Raw genomic sequence first — 13,483 nt, 5'->3', positions numbered from 1 at the left:
TAAAATATTTTAAAAATTGAATACATGTAATGTCGGGTTGGTTTGGTTCGGTTTGACTTTTTTTAGTTAAAACCAAACCAAACTAATTATGGTCGGGTTTTTTTTTTCAACACCAAACCAAGTCAAACCAAACCACTAGTCGGGTTTTTTTCTCGGTTTGACTCGGTTTATCGGTTTGGTGCGGTTTGTCGGTTTACTTTGTACACCCCTAGCTGCAATATATGTGTTTAAAGGAGAAGAGCAAATACATGGAATCTCCAATGAGATAAGCCCATGTGTGATTGGAAAACAAAAGATGGGCCATGTGAACAGTATAATTTATATGGCTTTTGGTACAACTCTTCGTCCAGATAAATTAAAGAAAATAATTATTAATTAGTTCTGGCACTTTTAAATTTTCATTTAGTGTTTGTTCAATTAGCCAAACTAATTGTGATTGGTATAATTTAGTCAAAGTAAAACTGATTAAGCCAAGTAAAGTAATTCAACCACACGTCTCTAGGTATCAAAAAATCCCTAGTAGAGAGCGCTTTCCTCAAAAATGGGTATCATGCGACGCGAATTCGGATATAATCAGACTCCAATGTGAGTATCGGACACCGAATGAAAAAAAAAAAAAAAGAGCCTGAAAGATCTTAGTCATGAAAGTTATAGATAGACTTCAAAAGTTGAAATTATTATAGTGGCCAAGTACGGTTTAACTAAGACGACGACCTCAAGTCAAATACAATTTAAATAATCCTCTGAACCTTCATGATTTTCTTTATTATAATAATCTATGTTTACCTCTGCAAATTGAATTAATTTTGGGATTACCTACATATCATGTCACTTTGTATATTTTATCCAATTCCCCACTTAAAATTGTTTGCTCAATTTGGAAAAAAGTTCCCTCGAAAGAAAATTAGAAGATTGCTTCATTTATGCAACCTCTGATAATCTAGGCAAAAATATTGTTAACTTCGGAATCATTTGGTTGTGGTGTTAGAGCAATTAAGTTAAGCAATAAATTCCGCATAAAATAATACAATTTTTGAATGGCCGCATAAGGAATGAATATCGTATAATTAATGCAATGTTTGCTTTGAGTGGTGTTAAATTAATAATACACGTATTAAGTAATGTGGAAATTTGTGTATTATTTTATGTAAGATATAATATTGTAGAATAAGAATACGTGTTTTAATAATACGATGATAAATAAATGATTTATGTATAACAATCCAACGATCACTAATAATCACTGCATAGCAATTTAAATTATTAATTACCACATAAAGATTCTTTGCATTAATACATATATAATTAGTACTTACGGGGTTAATATAAATCTTGCACTTAGAGGTTATAATGTATTTTGACATTGTAAATCGTAATCTTCTAGTATTCGATATATATCTACACAAAGAATATTGTTTCGAGCGTAGATGCAAAAATTGCCCTAGTGTTTATACTTATATATTTAGTTTAGCTCTATTGCGCGTATAATAATAAGAGTTTAAGTTATATATTATAGACTATCAGATCTTTCTCTATTGTGGCAGGTAATCTATATGGTTGTCTCATACTAATTGCTAGTACCAGTTACTCTTAGGTACTTCTCTGTTTTGTTGCTAATTGCATGCTAAATATTTATCGGCATAAACTTAAATCAATGCTCCAGTTAGATTGATAAAAAATAATTTGCCTGTTTGGCTTTTGCTATAATTTAAATTCTGATTTCTAAATTTGTCATCTACTTCATTGAAAGGCAGTCGCTAGGTCATTCCTTAGTGCTTTTTTTTTTTTTTTAATTTTTTTTTTCCATGTACATAGCTCGCAAAAGGTTACACTTTGTGGAGGAGGACATAACCAAAGCCTCCACTATAAACAGAAATGTCGCACAACCCTATACATTTTGTTGGCAAAAAGAGAATGGTTAGGCTCGATCTGTACAAGGTGCGATGTTATTTAGCAAAAGAGGTCTCTACTAAATCTAGGGAACTTGTCGATCAGCTTGAAGATTCAGCTTTGCTTTCCTTATCCTGAAACTAGGCATTTGAGCTTTATCCATTTTGTAAGCTCCAAAGGCCTCTTTCGGCATGCTTCTTGCTTCATTAAAGATTTCTGCTATGGGTGTGCTGTCTTGAGAAGCTCCATATTTGGCTAAAGCATCTGCTACGAAATTTCCTTCTCTGAAACAGTGTTTGACTGTCACTTGATACTGGTCTAGGATCCTCTTCATCTTCAGAATATCATCATATAGATCCCAGGGAGGTGAAGCAAGATCCTGCAAAAAATTAACCACAAGCATAGAGTCCAACTCAAGTATGAAATTGTTAAAGTTTTTAGAGGCACACCAATGCAGACCAAAAGAAGCAGCCTGAGTTTCAGCAAAATTGTTAGTACAGAAATGGAGAGATTTGGCAAAGGCCATAATTACATCTCCATTTTCATTTCTAACAACCCCACCAATACCCACTTGTTGTTGGTGAGAATCGCTGCTCCCATCAGTGTTAATCTTTAACCTCCCAGATGGTGGCCTCAACCATTTAACTTTAGTGATCTTAAGAGGGTATTTGAATCTTTCAACTGTGTCACAAATATCTGGCCATTTCCCCTCCCATCTCATGATTTTGCAATGATTCCTGAGTAATGTGGAACTGAGAGAATTGACCTGCACGATAAGCTTGTTAGTAGATGAAAAAGAGTTAGAATCATCATACCTTGCATTACATCTGCTCCTCCATAATTCCCAACAAATGATCGAGAGGACAGCTTGGAGGGCAAAAGCATGAATATCATTTTTAGTTCTTGTGAGCCACCACTTCATGATGGTCTGTTTCAGATCAGGTGTAATTAAGAGTGATGCCCAGTGGTTGACTAAAGTGTTGCCAAATCTTTTGAGCTTTCACACTCGTGAAAAAAGTGTGCTCTATAGAATCTTCATGTGGGGTAACACAGCAGTTGCATTTGGAAGGTCCAACCACTCCAAATTTTCTGATCACCTCATCAGTTGGTAGCCTCCTATTCCAGAGTCTTAACATAAAAAAAGATACCTTAAAGGGTATCTTCTTATGCCAAATCTTCTTTGCGGACAGAATGGTACCTCTGGTTTGCCTTAGAACTTGGAAGACACTCTTGCAACAGAAAATACCTCTAGGAGATGGGGTCCAAATGGCCCTGTCTTCACAATTTATATCCCCCAATTCAATTTGTTTAATCACTTCAATAGTATTGCTGGGAATCTTATTAACTAGCTGCTCTACATTCCAAAAACCATCACTGAAATAATTGTTAACCTTGTCTCTGTTAGGCTTGTTACCAGAAGTAATATAGTTGGAAAGAGGACCCAACCCAGTCCAATTGTCCCACCAAAAGGCATAATCTCCATTGTTGAGTTTCCAGGATATGAAATTATCAGTCAACTGTTTGATTTCCATCATCCTTCTCCAAATATGAGATTGCCCATATTTCCATTTCCTAGCTATGGGGTGAACTCTTTTGCAATATTTAGCTTCCATGACTTCCCTCCAAAGGGACTTTTGAACTCTAAATCTCCACCAGTTTTTAGCAGAAAAGGTTAAGCATATATCATGAATAGATCTAAATTCTGCACCACCTTCTTCTTTTGAGAAACAAAGAGATTTCCATGAAAACCAGTGGTGTTTATTTTTTCCATCAGCAACACCCCAAAAAAAGTTTGCAATAACCTTTTCAATAAGGTTAAGAGAGGTTTTAGGAGGATCCACAGCAGCCAAAATATGCATAGATATAGAGTATAACACAACTTTAATGAGGAGTGCCCTTCCCCCAAAAGATAAAAGTTTATTTTGCCACCCTTGCACCCTGCTGGTGACTTTAGAAACCATTTCATTAAAAAAATAATTTTTTTTCTCCCCAGATAAATAGGGGCTCCCAAATAGCAAATAGGAAACTCTTTTTGTTAAAAACCAGTCATCATTTTTATAAGCATAGCTTGACCGGAGGGGGCTTTAGGGGAGATAAGAAAAGCAAACTTTTCTTTATTGATTACCTGACCAGAAGCTTGCTCGTATGTAGCCAAATTTCGCATCATCAATCTGATAGATTCAAGATCTCCAGATGTGAATAGCATAGTGTCATTAGCATAGGACAGGTGAGTGATTATTGGCCCCTTGTCCATAGAGTAAGGGATGAAATCATCATTACTGGTGAGGTTGTTCATCATCCTGGAGAGCATATCAGCACAGATAACAATAAGGGAAGGGGATAGGGGATCTTTTTGCCTAAGGCCTTGGGAGGAATTGAAAAAACCTTTCCTAGCACCATTGATGTTAATAGAATACCAAATGTTAGAGATAAACCTCCATATCATATCTACCCAATTATCATTAAAACCTATAGCTATAAGGCATTGGCACAAATAAGACCATGAGACCCTATCATAGGCCTTAGACATATCAAATTTAAAAACCACATTGTCACCCTTGTTAGGCCTATTAATATTATGAACTAATTCTTGAGCCAACATAATGCTCTCACTGATAGCCCTCCCTTTAATGAAACCAGATTGATTAGGAGCAATAATCTTGGGAAGAAGAGGGGCTATTCTACTGTTTAACAACTTAGAAATGATCTTGCAAGATACATTTCCCAAACTAATCGGCCTAAGGTCAGACATAGAAGAGGGGTGATCAACTTTAGGCAACATAACAAGACAAGTGTGAGTCATAGATCTAGGAATAGGATCTCCAGAGAAAAAGGACTTAACCATTTTAAACAGATCCCCAGAGATAATGTCCCAGCAAGCCTGGTAAAACCTAGGGGAGAATCCATCCGGACCAGGGGCAGAATCAGGAAACATAGAGAAAACAACATTTTTTACTTCCTCCATAGTGGGATCAGCATTCAGAGCCAAATTATCATTTTCATCAATAGAAGGAGTGATACAATTCAAATCTGTGTGATCCACATTGGTATTTGTTCTGGAGAAAAGATTTTGATAAAAGGCAATAGCTTCATCAGCTATTTGATCATCTCCCTCCACCCATGTGCCATCAGCTCTCTTGATTTTGTATAACGTGAGCCTTCTCCTTTTCCTGCTAACAGAAGAGTGAAAAAATTTAGTATTTAAATCACCTTCAATAGCCCACCTTAGACCTGCTTTCTGTTTCCAAAAGGATTCCTCTAGTTTCAAATGTTTGATCATTTCAGCATTTTTCTTGTTTAGCATCTCCCTATCTTGAGCAGTGTTGTTTTGGAGGCAACTGTTCTCACAGTTTAATAGCTTCTCTTCCAGTTTCTTGGTCTTGGCAAAAATATCTCCAATGGAATTTCTAGACCAGGATGACAGGGCAGCACTAGTACTTCTGAGGTGGAATTTCCAAAAAGGTGATCCAACAGCATCAATGCTCCAAGCCTTTTTGACCGCCTCTTGAAATTCTGGGAAGTCAAGCCACAAATTCAAAAATCTGAAGAAATTTTGTCCTCCTTGTCTAGTCTTTTCAACACTAACTAGCATCGGTGCATGGTCAGAACCCACCCTATTCAAATGAGTGACCTGAGTTCTGGGAAATATATTGATCCATTGATGGTTGATGAGTACTCTGTCAAGCCTTTTCCATATCCTATATTTGGGAGCTCTTCCGTTGCACCATGTAAAAGGGGAATCAGAAAAACCCGCATCTAAGAGGCAGCAATCCACTAAGCAGTTGATGAAGGGGAGACTCTTATAGGCTTTGTGTGGGAGGCCACCTCTTTTCTCATTTGCATTAGTAGTAGTGTTGAAATCACCAAGTATGGACCAAGGAAGGTCATAAGAAGATGCCAACCTCCTCAAATCATCCCAAAGAAGTTCCCTGAGACAATGATCAGTTTTAGCATACACAATAGAGACCAAAATTCTTCCATCTCCATTACCTAGTTGATAGGTTACCACTTGTTCCTCATCATCAACAATTTTATAGTCTAGATATTCATCCCAAAAGATCCAAATCTTGTTGTTGGAACTGGCAAAGCAGTAATCAAAATTCAACTTTTGTTTGTACTTTTGAACCAGTTTATCAGCGAGGGATCTAGAGGGTTCAAGTAAGGCAATAAAATTGAGATTGTTAGATTTCTTTAAAAACTTTAGTCTTTCAAAAGCCCCTTGGGTTTTAATACCCCTGATATTCCATATAAGGGACTTAATCATGACTAACATTTGTTGGAGAAAATTTGAGCAGATCTTAACGATCTGTGTTTAGGAGGAGTGTCATTTCCCCTCCCTCTTCCTCTGCCCATGAACCTGCTTCCTCCCCTTCCTCTCCTAAAATTCAACATTCTTGAAGAGAGATTATATTGTTCAGTGATATCCCCAAAAGCTTCTTCGACCATATTTCTGTCAACATCCTGATCTTCTTGATATATGAAGCCAGTAGCAATCTGTTTCAATTCTTCATCACTTGATGAGTTCCCTTCCATGCTTTCATATTCCTCTTCTTCCTCTTCTGATTCTTCCTCAGAGGCTAAGACTTTGTATTTATTAGCATCAACTATCTGGTGAAAATACCCATTCTCCTCCTGATCATCACAAGGTATAAAAATATCCTTTTCCCCACTTCTTGCAAAACCAGGTGTTTCGGGGGCACTTATAGGTGATTCTTCAACAAGGTTAAGAGATAGACTCTTATCCAAATCCGAATCATAATCCTTCCCCTTAAACTTATTTTTCTCACTAGAGACCAGCTTTGGGCTGTCTTCACTACCATTGTGTATCTTTTCCTGCTCCTTGATCTCATTTGTGGAGATATTAGTTTTATTAGGTTAATGAGAGGTGTTTGCCTTACTGCTTTCACTGTTGATTTCCACCTGGTTTAGACTTCTATCATGGCTATTTTTGTTTTGAATGCCCATATTGTCTTCAGTTTGCTTAGTTTCTTTCCCTTCAACAACTTCCTCCTGATTCTTGTCCCCATCCTTTTCATTCTGATTCTTATTAGTATCTGCTTTGGGCACAAATATTTTCTTAGCTGCTTGCCTTCTATTCCTTTTTTTCATGTTCCTGCTAGGTTCCTTCCATCCTTCCTCGTCTTTTTTGGTATTCGATGGTCCAACGACCTCAGTGTTAGTAACCTTGATGTTTTGTCTAGCTTCCTCATTGTTCCCATTCCCTTTGGTTTCATCATTCTATTTTTTTTCCTCAAAGGTTTCAAATCTCAATTTTGTAGTACATTCATTGATTTTGTGTCCCTGCAGGTAGCAATATTGGCAATACTCTGGAACACCCTGATACTCTATCTTTAGCATATAACCATCATCCGAACCATCTAACCTCTTGAAACCGAGCCACACTTCATCTAGCCTAGGTATTGATAGATCAATTTCAACCCTTATTTTAGCCACATTGCCTCTGGTTTTACTGTAGGTTGCTTGGTCCAGCCCCATAGGTGTGCCAATTTGATCAATAAGCTGAGAAATAATGCTCCTTTTGAATAGGTGCCATGGGCGTTTATGAATGAGTACCCATACCGGGGTTAAGGGGGTTTCCTGGTCAGGATCAAAATCTGGAGTCCAACGGAACACTCTCATGGGATATCCACCAATATCAACAATTTTTTTGAAGTAAATGGTATAGAAATCTTCCGGATGAGTAAAATCAATATACACATGACGAGCATCATAGTAGACAAATTTAGCAGTTCCTTTTAGGGGGTATTTACTAGTAAAAAGCTTCCTAATTTCATCCATACTAGGTCTCCCCCAAGAGAATTTGCCAACTAAAGTGTACTTACAGTCATTTGCTAACTTGATAAAGAAATCCTCTGCGTTGAAGAACACTGCTGGTTTGCCGAGGTGGGTTCCTTTTCGCAGAGTAATAGGAGGTGATGGGGCTTGGGTCGGAGGTTCCGACCCTTTTAACAGATCCATGTAGGTTGGTTTCGAGAGAGGCTCTGACGAACTCCCCAATTGAACACTGTCATCTAAGATTGGAGAGGGGTGCGAACCTTTGGGGAAAAGTTTCCCTATGCGATTATCCCTAAGGGGTGGATCCCCTTGAAGGGCCATGTGTACCGGAGCTCCGGCAGGTAGCCGGAATTCAGAACCCTAGGCGAATTTAACGGTAATAAAAGGAGCCGTTTGGTTTGATGTACGGAGAGAGTTTTAATTATTTAAAAAATAAGTACTTAGAATAATTTAGTTTGTGAAAAAATCCTTAGTGCTTTCCGAGCTTATTTTGGTCTTAACTTTGAAATATTTTTTAGTAAACTCCCTAAAAGGTCACTCATGTATTGAGAATTACCTATGAATATCACTTTTGTTTCTTTTACGACTAGAATATTACCCAAGTATCACTATGTTACAGGCTGTGAGTATATGAGGGACCTGGGTGTGTACCAGTTCCCTTATGCAGTGCAGTATGTGAAGGACACAAGATGTTACCGAGGAAAACTCCTTGCTCAAGGGATTAAAAATCATGACCTACCCCAGTAGGATTTCAACTTCACTACACCGAGCAACTTCAGGTTACAACCCTATCGTAAGCTAGGAACTAACTCCCATAATCTCTCACCCCTACAATAACACTTATGTAACCTAGGAACTAGCCCCCGTAGTCCCTTCATACTTGCAATACTCTGATTGCAAGCACCTCCACTTGACTAACTCTAGCCAAGGACCAGTTATACACCTAGATTAAATCTAGCCTAGTGTACCACTCAAAAGCTTGCGGGCACTTCCAGCAAGTACACTTTGAGACTTTCTAGAAACAGCTACAAACAGCTTCTTTAACACAGAAGTGTAGGTTTACAATTTAAGCACAAATGCACAAAGACTTACAACAACATAAAGAAATTTAGACTAAATCTGTGTTTGGATCGGGTTCTTCATTTTTGCAAGTGACTTATTCTTGAGAAAACTTGAGAACTAATGACGGCAAAGATTTGTTTGATTTTGATTAGGTTTTCAAGTCTACTCAATATGTTTCCATCATGTTGTATTTATAGTGAGAACATGTGGGATGAAAAGAGACCACTCTTCAATTTTGACCTAAACCATGGGCCAACTCACTGTTGTACTTGTGTGAAGCAAGTGGCTCGGCTTTACAGTTGCCTCTGCCGACAGTGCAAGGTGCACAAAGAGCAGATTACAGACCAGGTCTCTATCAGGTTCTGAAACAGTTTGACAATCATCAAAACATGAGTGCACGTGGAACTATCACGCTATTTTCCTCAGAATATACTAAACACACAAAACTCTCATTCTCTTCTAGTTGGCATGCAATGTCACATAAAATTCTTTTTTTTTTTAAATAATAATGGGATAATTTTAGAGACAACCCCTCACATTTGACCTTATAATACTTACTTCCCTATGGTTTAAGATATTATGCTCACCTCCCTTATTTTTAATTTTTTGTATCCAAACTTGTTTAAATGATAATCTTGCAACAATATTCCAAAAATACCCTTTTGTGGCACTAGTATAATTATTTAATAGTATTCCTACATGACTAGAAATCCTATTCCTACATGACTGGTAATCCGAGCAATATCTCATTCAAGATTTTAAATAATACTATGTTTGACTTTTATTTATCTTGGATTTGGATTCACAAGACGAATAAACCTATAAAAAAATGTAAAATTATAAAAAATAATATAACCATTAATTTTAATATAACCATTAATTTTTTCATCTAACATGAGATAATACATTTTTATTTTGATAATTGTTTTTGGACTTAAGAACAAAAAATAAATCATGTTCAAATATAAAAATTATATTTTCTGCACATATGCACCAAACAATATTTTATTTCTCTGTTAGTAAACTGTATTGTTATAATAAACTAATTAATATTTTTTTGTACTTAAATATTGCATATGTAACTGAAAAAATTACATCTAAACTTCAATATGTTTAAGCTGTATAACAATTAGCAAGTTCTTAATTTACAAGAAAATAAATAATTCATCTAATGAAAAGTTGTGCCCAATGGATCACTTTAGGTCCTATATTTTAATTCTAAAGTAATATATTTTAAAGGCCTTCGTCCCACAATTAAATATTCAATATAAAGCCAAGAAAGGGCAAATTTGAAATATTGGATACGTTTTATCATAACAAGGAGTTTGGTTAGTACAACAATTAGCAAGTTCTTAATTTACAAGAAAATAAATAATTCATCTAAGGAAAAGTTGTGCCCAATGGATCACTCTAGGTCGTATATTTTAATTCTAAAGTAATATATTTTAAAGGCCTTCGTCCCACAATTAAATATTCAATATAAAGCCAATAAAGGGAAAAATTGAAATATTGGATACATTTTATCATAACAAGGAGTTTGGTTGCAAAAAGTTAAAAATAAGAGAGGTGAGCGTAATATCAGAAACCACAAAGGAAGTTAGTGTTATAAGGCTTAAGGGTAGGTTTATGCAATTAGTCCTATTTTTTTTATTTTTTTTTAAATAGAATCTTATGTGATATGGCTTGCCAACTAGGAGAGAAGGAGAGTTTTTTGTGTTTAGTATATTCTGAGAAAAATAATGATAATTAGGTGATATTTTAGTCCTGAAAGAAATAAAAGTGATATTTGTAGACAATTCTCAATACATGAGTAACCTTTTAGGGAATTTACTCAATATTTTTTTATGGAACTCTCAATATCTCGCCTGCAATATACAATGTCATCATGTGACTTGAGAACTAAATATTTATTGGCATGCAATGACTAAACTTAACCCTCGCTTTAGTTAACTTTCTTGCATGCTAATTAGATATTTGATTATTTTTTTTAAATATTGCAATTGAGTTCTCATACCCACTGATCAAATGCTTGTTTAAACCATTCATAACTCTTAATAATGCTTACTATGTTAGAAGCTTAATGAATTTGAATTTCAGTAGTCTAAAAAAGACTAATTATATTTCATTCGATTAGTGAAGGAGTATTTTTTTAGCAATATATAATAAAATAAACAATATAATGGACTATAAGTTGTGAGAAGGGAGTAGGAGGGGGAAACAAATTAGTGGCTTAATTAGCAAATAGTCTATAAAAATAGTAGCAACGAGAATTAATAGCTAAATAATTATCATGAATACAGATGTTTAAATAGTTTACTTGAATTTAAAACTTAACAATGAAGAAAAAAACAAGCTCATATATGAAAACCAAAGTTGCAAATATAAGTTGAAACCAACATTACATATTTTTTCTCCAACTTTTCTCATCATAACAAGAATAATACTCATCACTATGCCCCTCCTACATGTACTATACCAAAACAACAGTATTGAACCATTAATTTTTCAAAAAAAGAAGAGAAAAAAACACATTTTTTTTTCTTTTCTGAATGCATGAATGTAGAGAATATCCTGAAAAGGATTTCTTTTTTAATTCTGCACTCACAAAGTTCTATGCATAGGATACACAGAACTTTCATCTTTATAACGACCATAGGTAGAAATAGTAACTACCTTTGAAGCTGTAATGACATTACTCAGTTTACTTTTTAGACGATTACCCTTTGATTCAATTGTAATCAAAGACTCAAGGAACCTTGCATGCAACAAGAAATAATTTAGCAATTTCTCTTCAAGCTCAAGCTTCTTGAATCCTTTCACCTTTAATAGCTTGAGTTGTGGAAATTCTGTTTGGGAATTCTCAAAGTTTTCCTTTGCCACTAGATTCCAATAACTTGCGGCTTCCATTGCATAATCACCAAACTGCATAATTTTTTTAAATTATTATTTCACAAATAAGAATTACTTATTAAATTAAGTGTGTTTTGTTTTTTTCATAAATTATGTGATTAATATTAAGACAAATTACAATATAGAAACTATAATCGGAATCGATGTCACTTATATTTGTGTTTTGAAAATCAAATCAAAAGAGAAAGGCGTTAAATAAAAATTCATATGTTAATGATTTCAATTCATAACTTCTATTTTTCTGGATCTTGTGACTAAAAAAAATATGAAGAATTTGTTTTTCATGTTGAAAAATTAGCAAAATTTGATTATGTAAAGTGGATTCTTTTCGTGATATACCAAATTAGAAACAAATAAAAGATTCACAAAGGCAAGAAAAATCAAGTAATCAAGATATAGCTAGAAAAAGTTTAAAAGGTCAAAATTTATGTACTTACATCAAGAAAGAGTCTCTCAATTTGGGGACAATTCTTGACAAAGGAAAGAATATCCCAAGGGTTAACCAAGCTCAATCCACGTCTAACCAATTGAAGCTCCTTCAAATTCGGAAGATAGTACTCCATATCTCTGTATTCAAAATTCACATATCTTGGAGAAAGCCCCTAAATTAAATTTTAAAAAATATATACATCATTAGTGTATATAAGTTAAATAATAAAATAAAAATAAAAACACAAGTGAAGTACTATTATATTACCTCAAGAAGAGTGTGGTTAACTGAGAGAGTTTCAACATTTCTCAAGACTTCCATCAAATCACCCCTTTCACTTAATTGTTGAACTCCCTTTGTGGTATCAAAATCCAATATCACATCGTTTAATCTTATTGGATTCACAAATTTGATTTTGTTAATCTCACCATCATAATGAAATGTGCTAATACTTGGAGTATCAATAGTGATCAAAATGATGTTACCACAATCCCTAATCAAAAGAGTTCTAAACCTATTTGAACCTTTAATTGTAAGTTCTCCAATATAAGAACAATACACCAAACCCAAAGATTGGAGAACCGCACAACTTGAAAACAACCTTTTAATAAAATAAGGTATGACTCTTACCATAGTTAGACTAAGAGATTTAAAGAATCGTAAACCTTTTAATTTTGGCGATAGATACAACTCACAACGGATCAATTTTAATATGCGAAGAGTTTCAACGACAATGAAATCGGAATGTAGGAGGCAAAAAACCTCATTTTTAGGTTCATCTAGATATAGCTCGAGCTCTTCGAGACCCTTTGATGCAACATCTCGGATCTTCTCTATGAAAAAAGACCAGTACTCTGTTGGCTCATGAATATAAAGTTGAAAACTATGAATTTTCTTGCCTAAATGATTACTTAAGATATTATTAATTATTGAGATCTCTTCTCTACCTCTCATGAGACAATTTATCCTAAAAAATCTATCAAAACAAAGATTTCGAGTATATAACCATGAATTTTTATATGGTTTAGCCACAAGAGAAGAAGAAACAGTATGTTTGATAGGTAAAAAAGTGAAAATTCTATGAATAATATCGCTAGGAAGACAAACATTAGGATTATTAGTGGACTCATCATCACCATTTGTTTCGATAGAGTTTCGTTTAACTCTTTTTCTACGAGAGGGCACTAAGACTCGCTTTACTTTGGACCTTGAACCTTCCATTACTATTTTTTTTCTGAATTAGAAAGAGAATAAGATCAGATGTAAGTATATAAATTAGGAGAAAATATTAAGACAATTTGAGAAGACAATGTGAGAAACCTATGCATTTGTAGAGTGAGGAAACTGTGGAGATGTTTAAGAGATTTTAAATGCACTTAACAAGTTACCTTAATG

General features: G+C 34.8%; 1 protein-coding gene across 1 annotated transcript; it reads right to left on the bottom strand.

The window, feature by feature from the left end:
• Positions 1-8,640: 8,640 nt before the first annotated feature.
• Positions 8,641-12,721, bottom strand: LOC132619690 (putative FBD-associated F-box protein At1g61330). Its single transcript, XM_060334520.1, has 4 exons — positions 12,356-12,721; positions 12,096-12,260; positions 11,422-11,670; positions 8,641-8,724 (listed from the first exon to the last, which is right to left on the bottom strand). The coding sequence occupies exons 1-4, from the start codon at positions 12,719-12,721 to the stop codon at positions 8,641-8,643; spliced, it is 864 nt and encodes a 287-aa protein (XP_060190503.1).
• Between the last annotated feature and the right edge of the window lie 762 nt (positions 12,722-13,483).

This window comes from Lycium barbarum, chromosome 11 (genome assembly GCF_019175385.1).
Source record: "Lycium barbarum isolate Lr01 chromosome 11, ASM1917538v2, whole genome shotgun sequence".
Lineage (NCBI taxonomy): Eukaryota > Viridiplantae > Streptophyta > Magnoliopsida > Solanales > Solanaceae > Lycium > Lycium barbarum.
The sequence above is the reverse complement of the archived record's forward strand: the minus strand, read 5'-3'. Positions and strand labels throughout refer to the sequence as shown.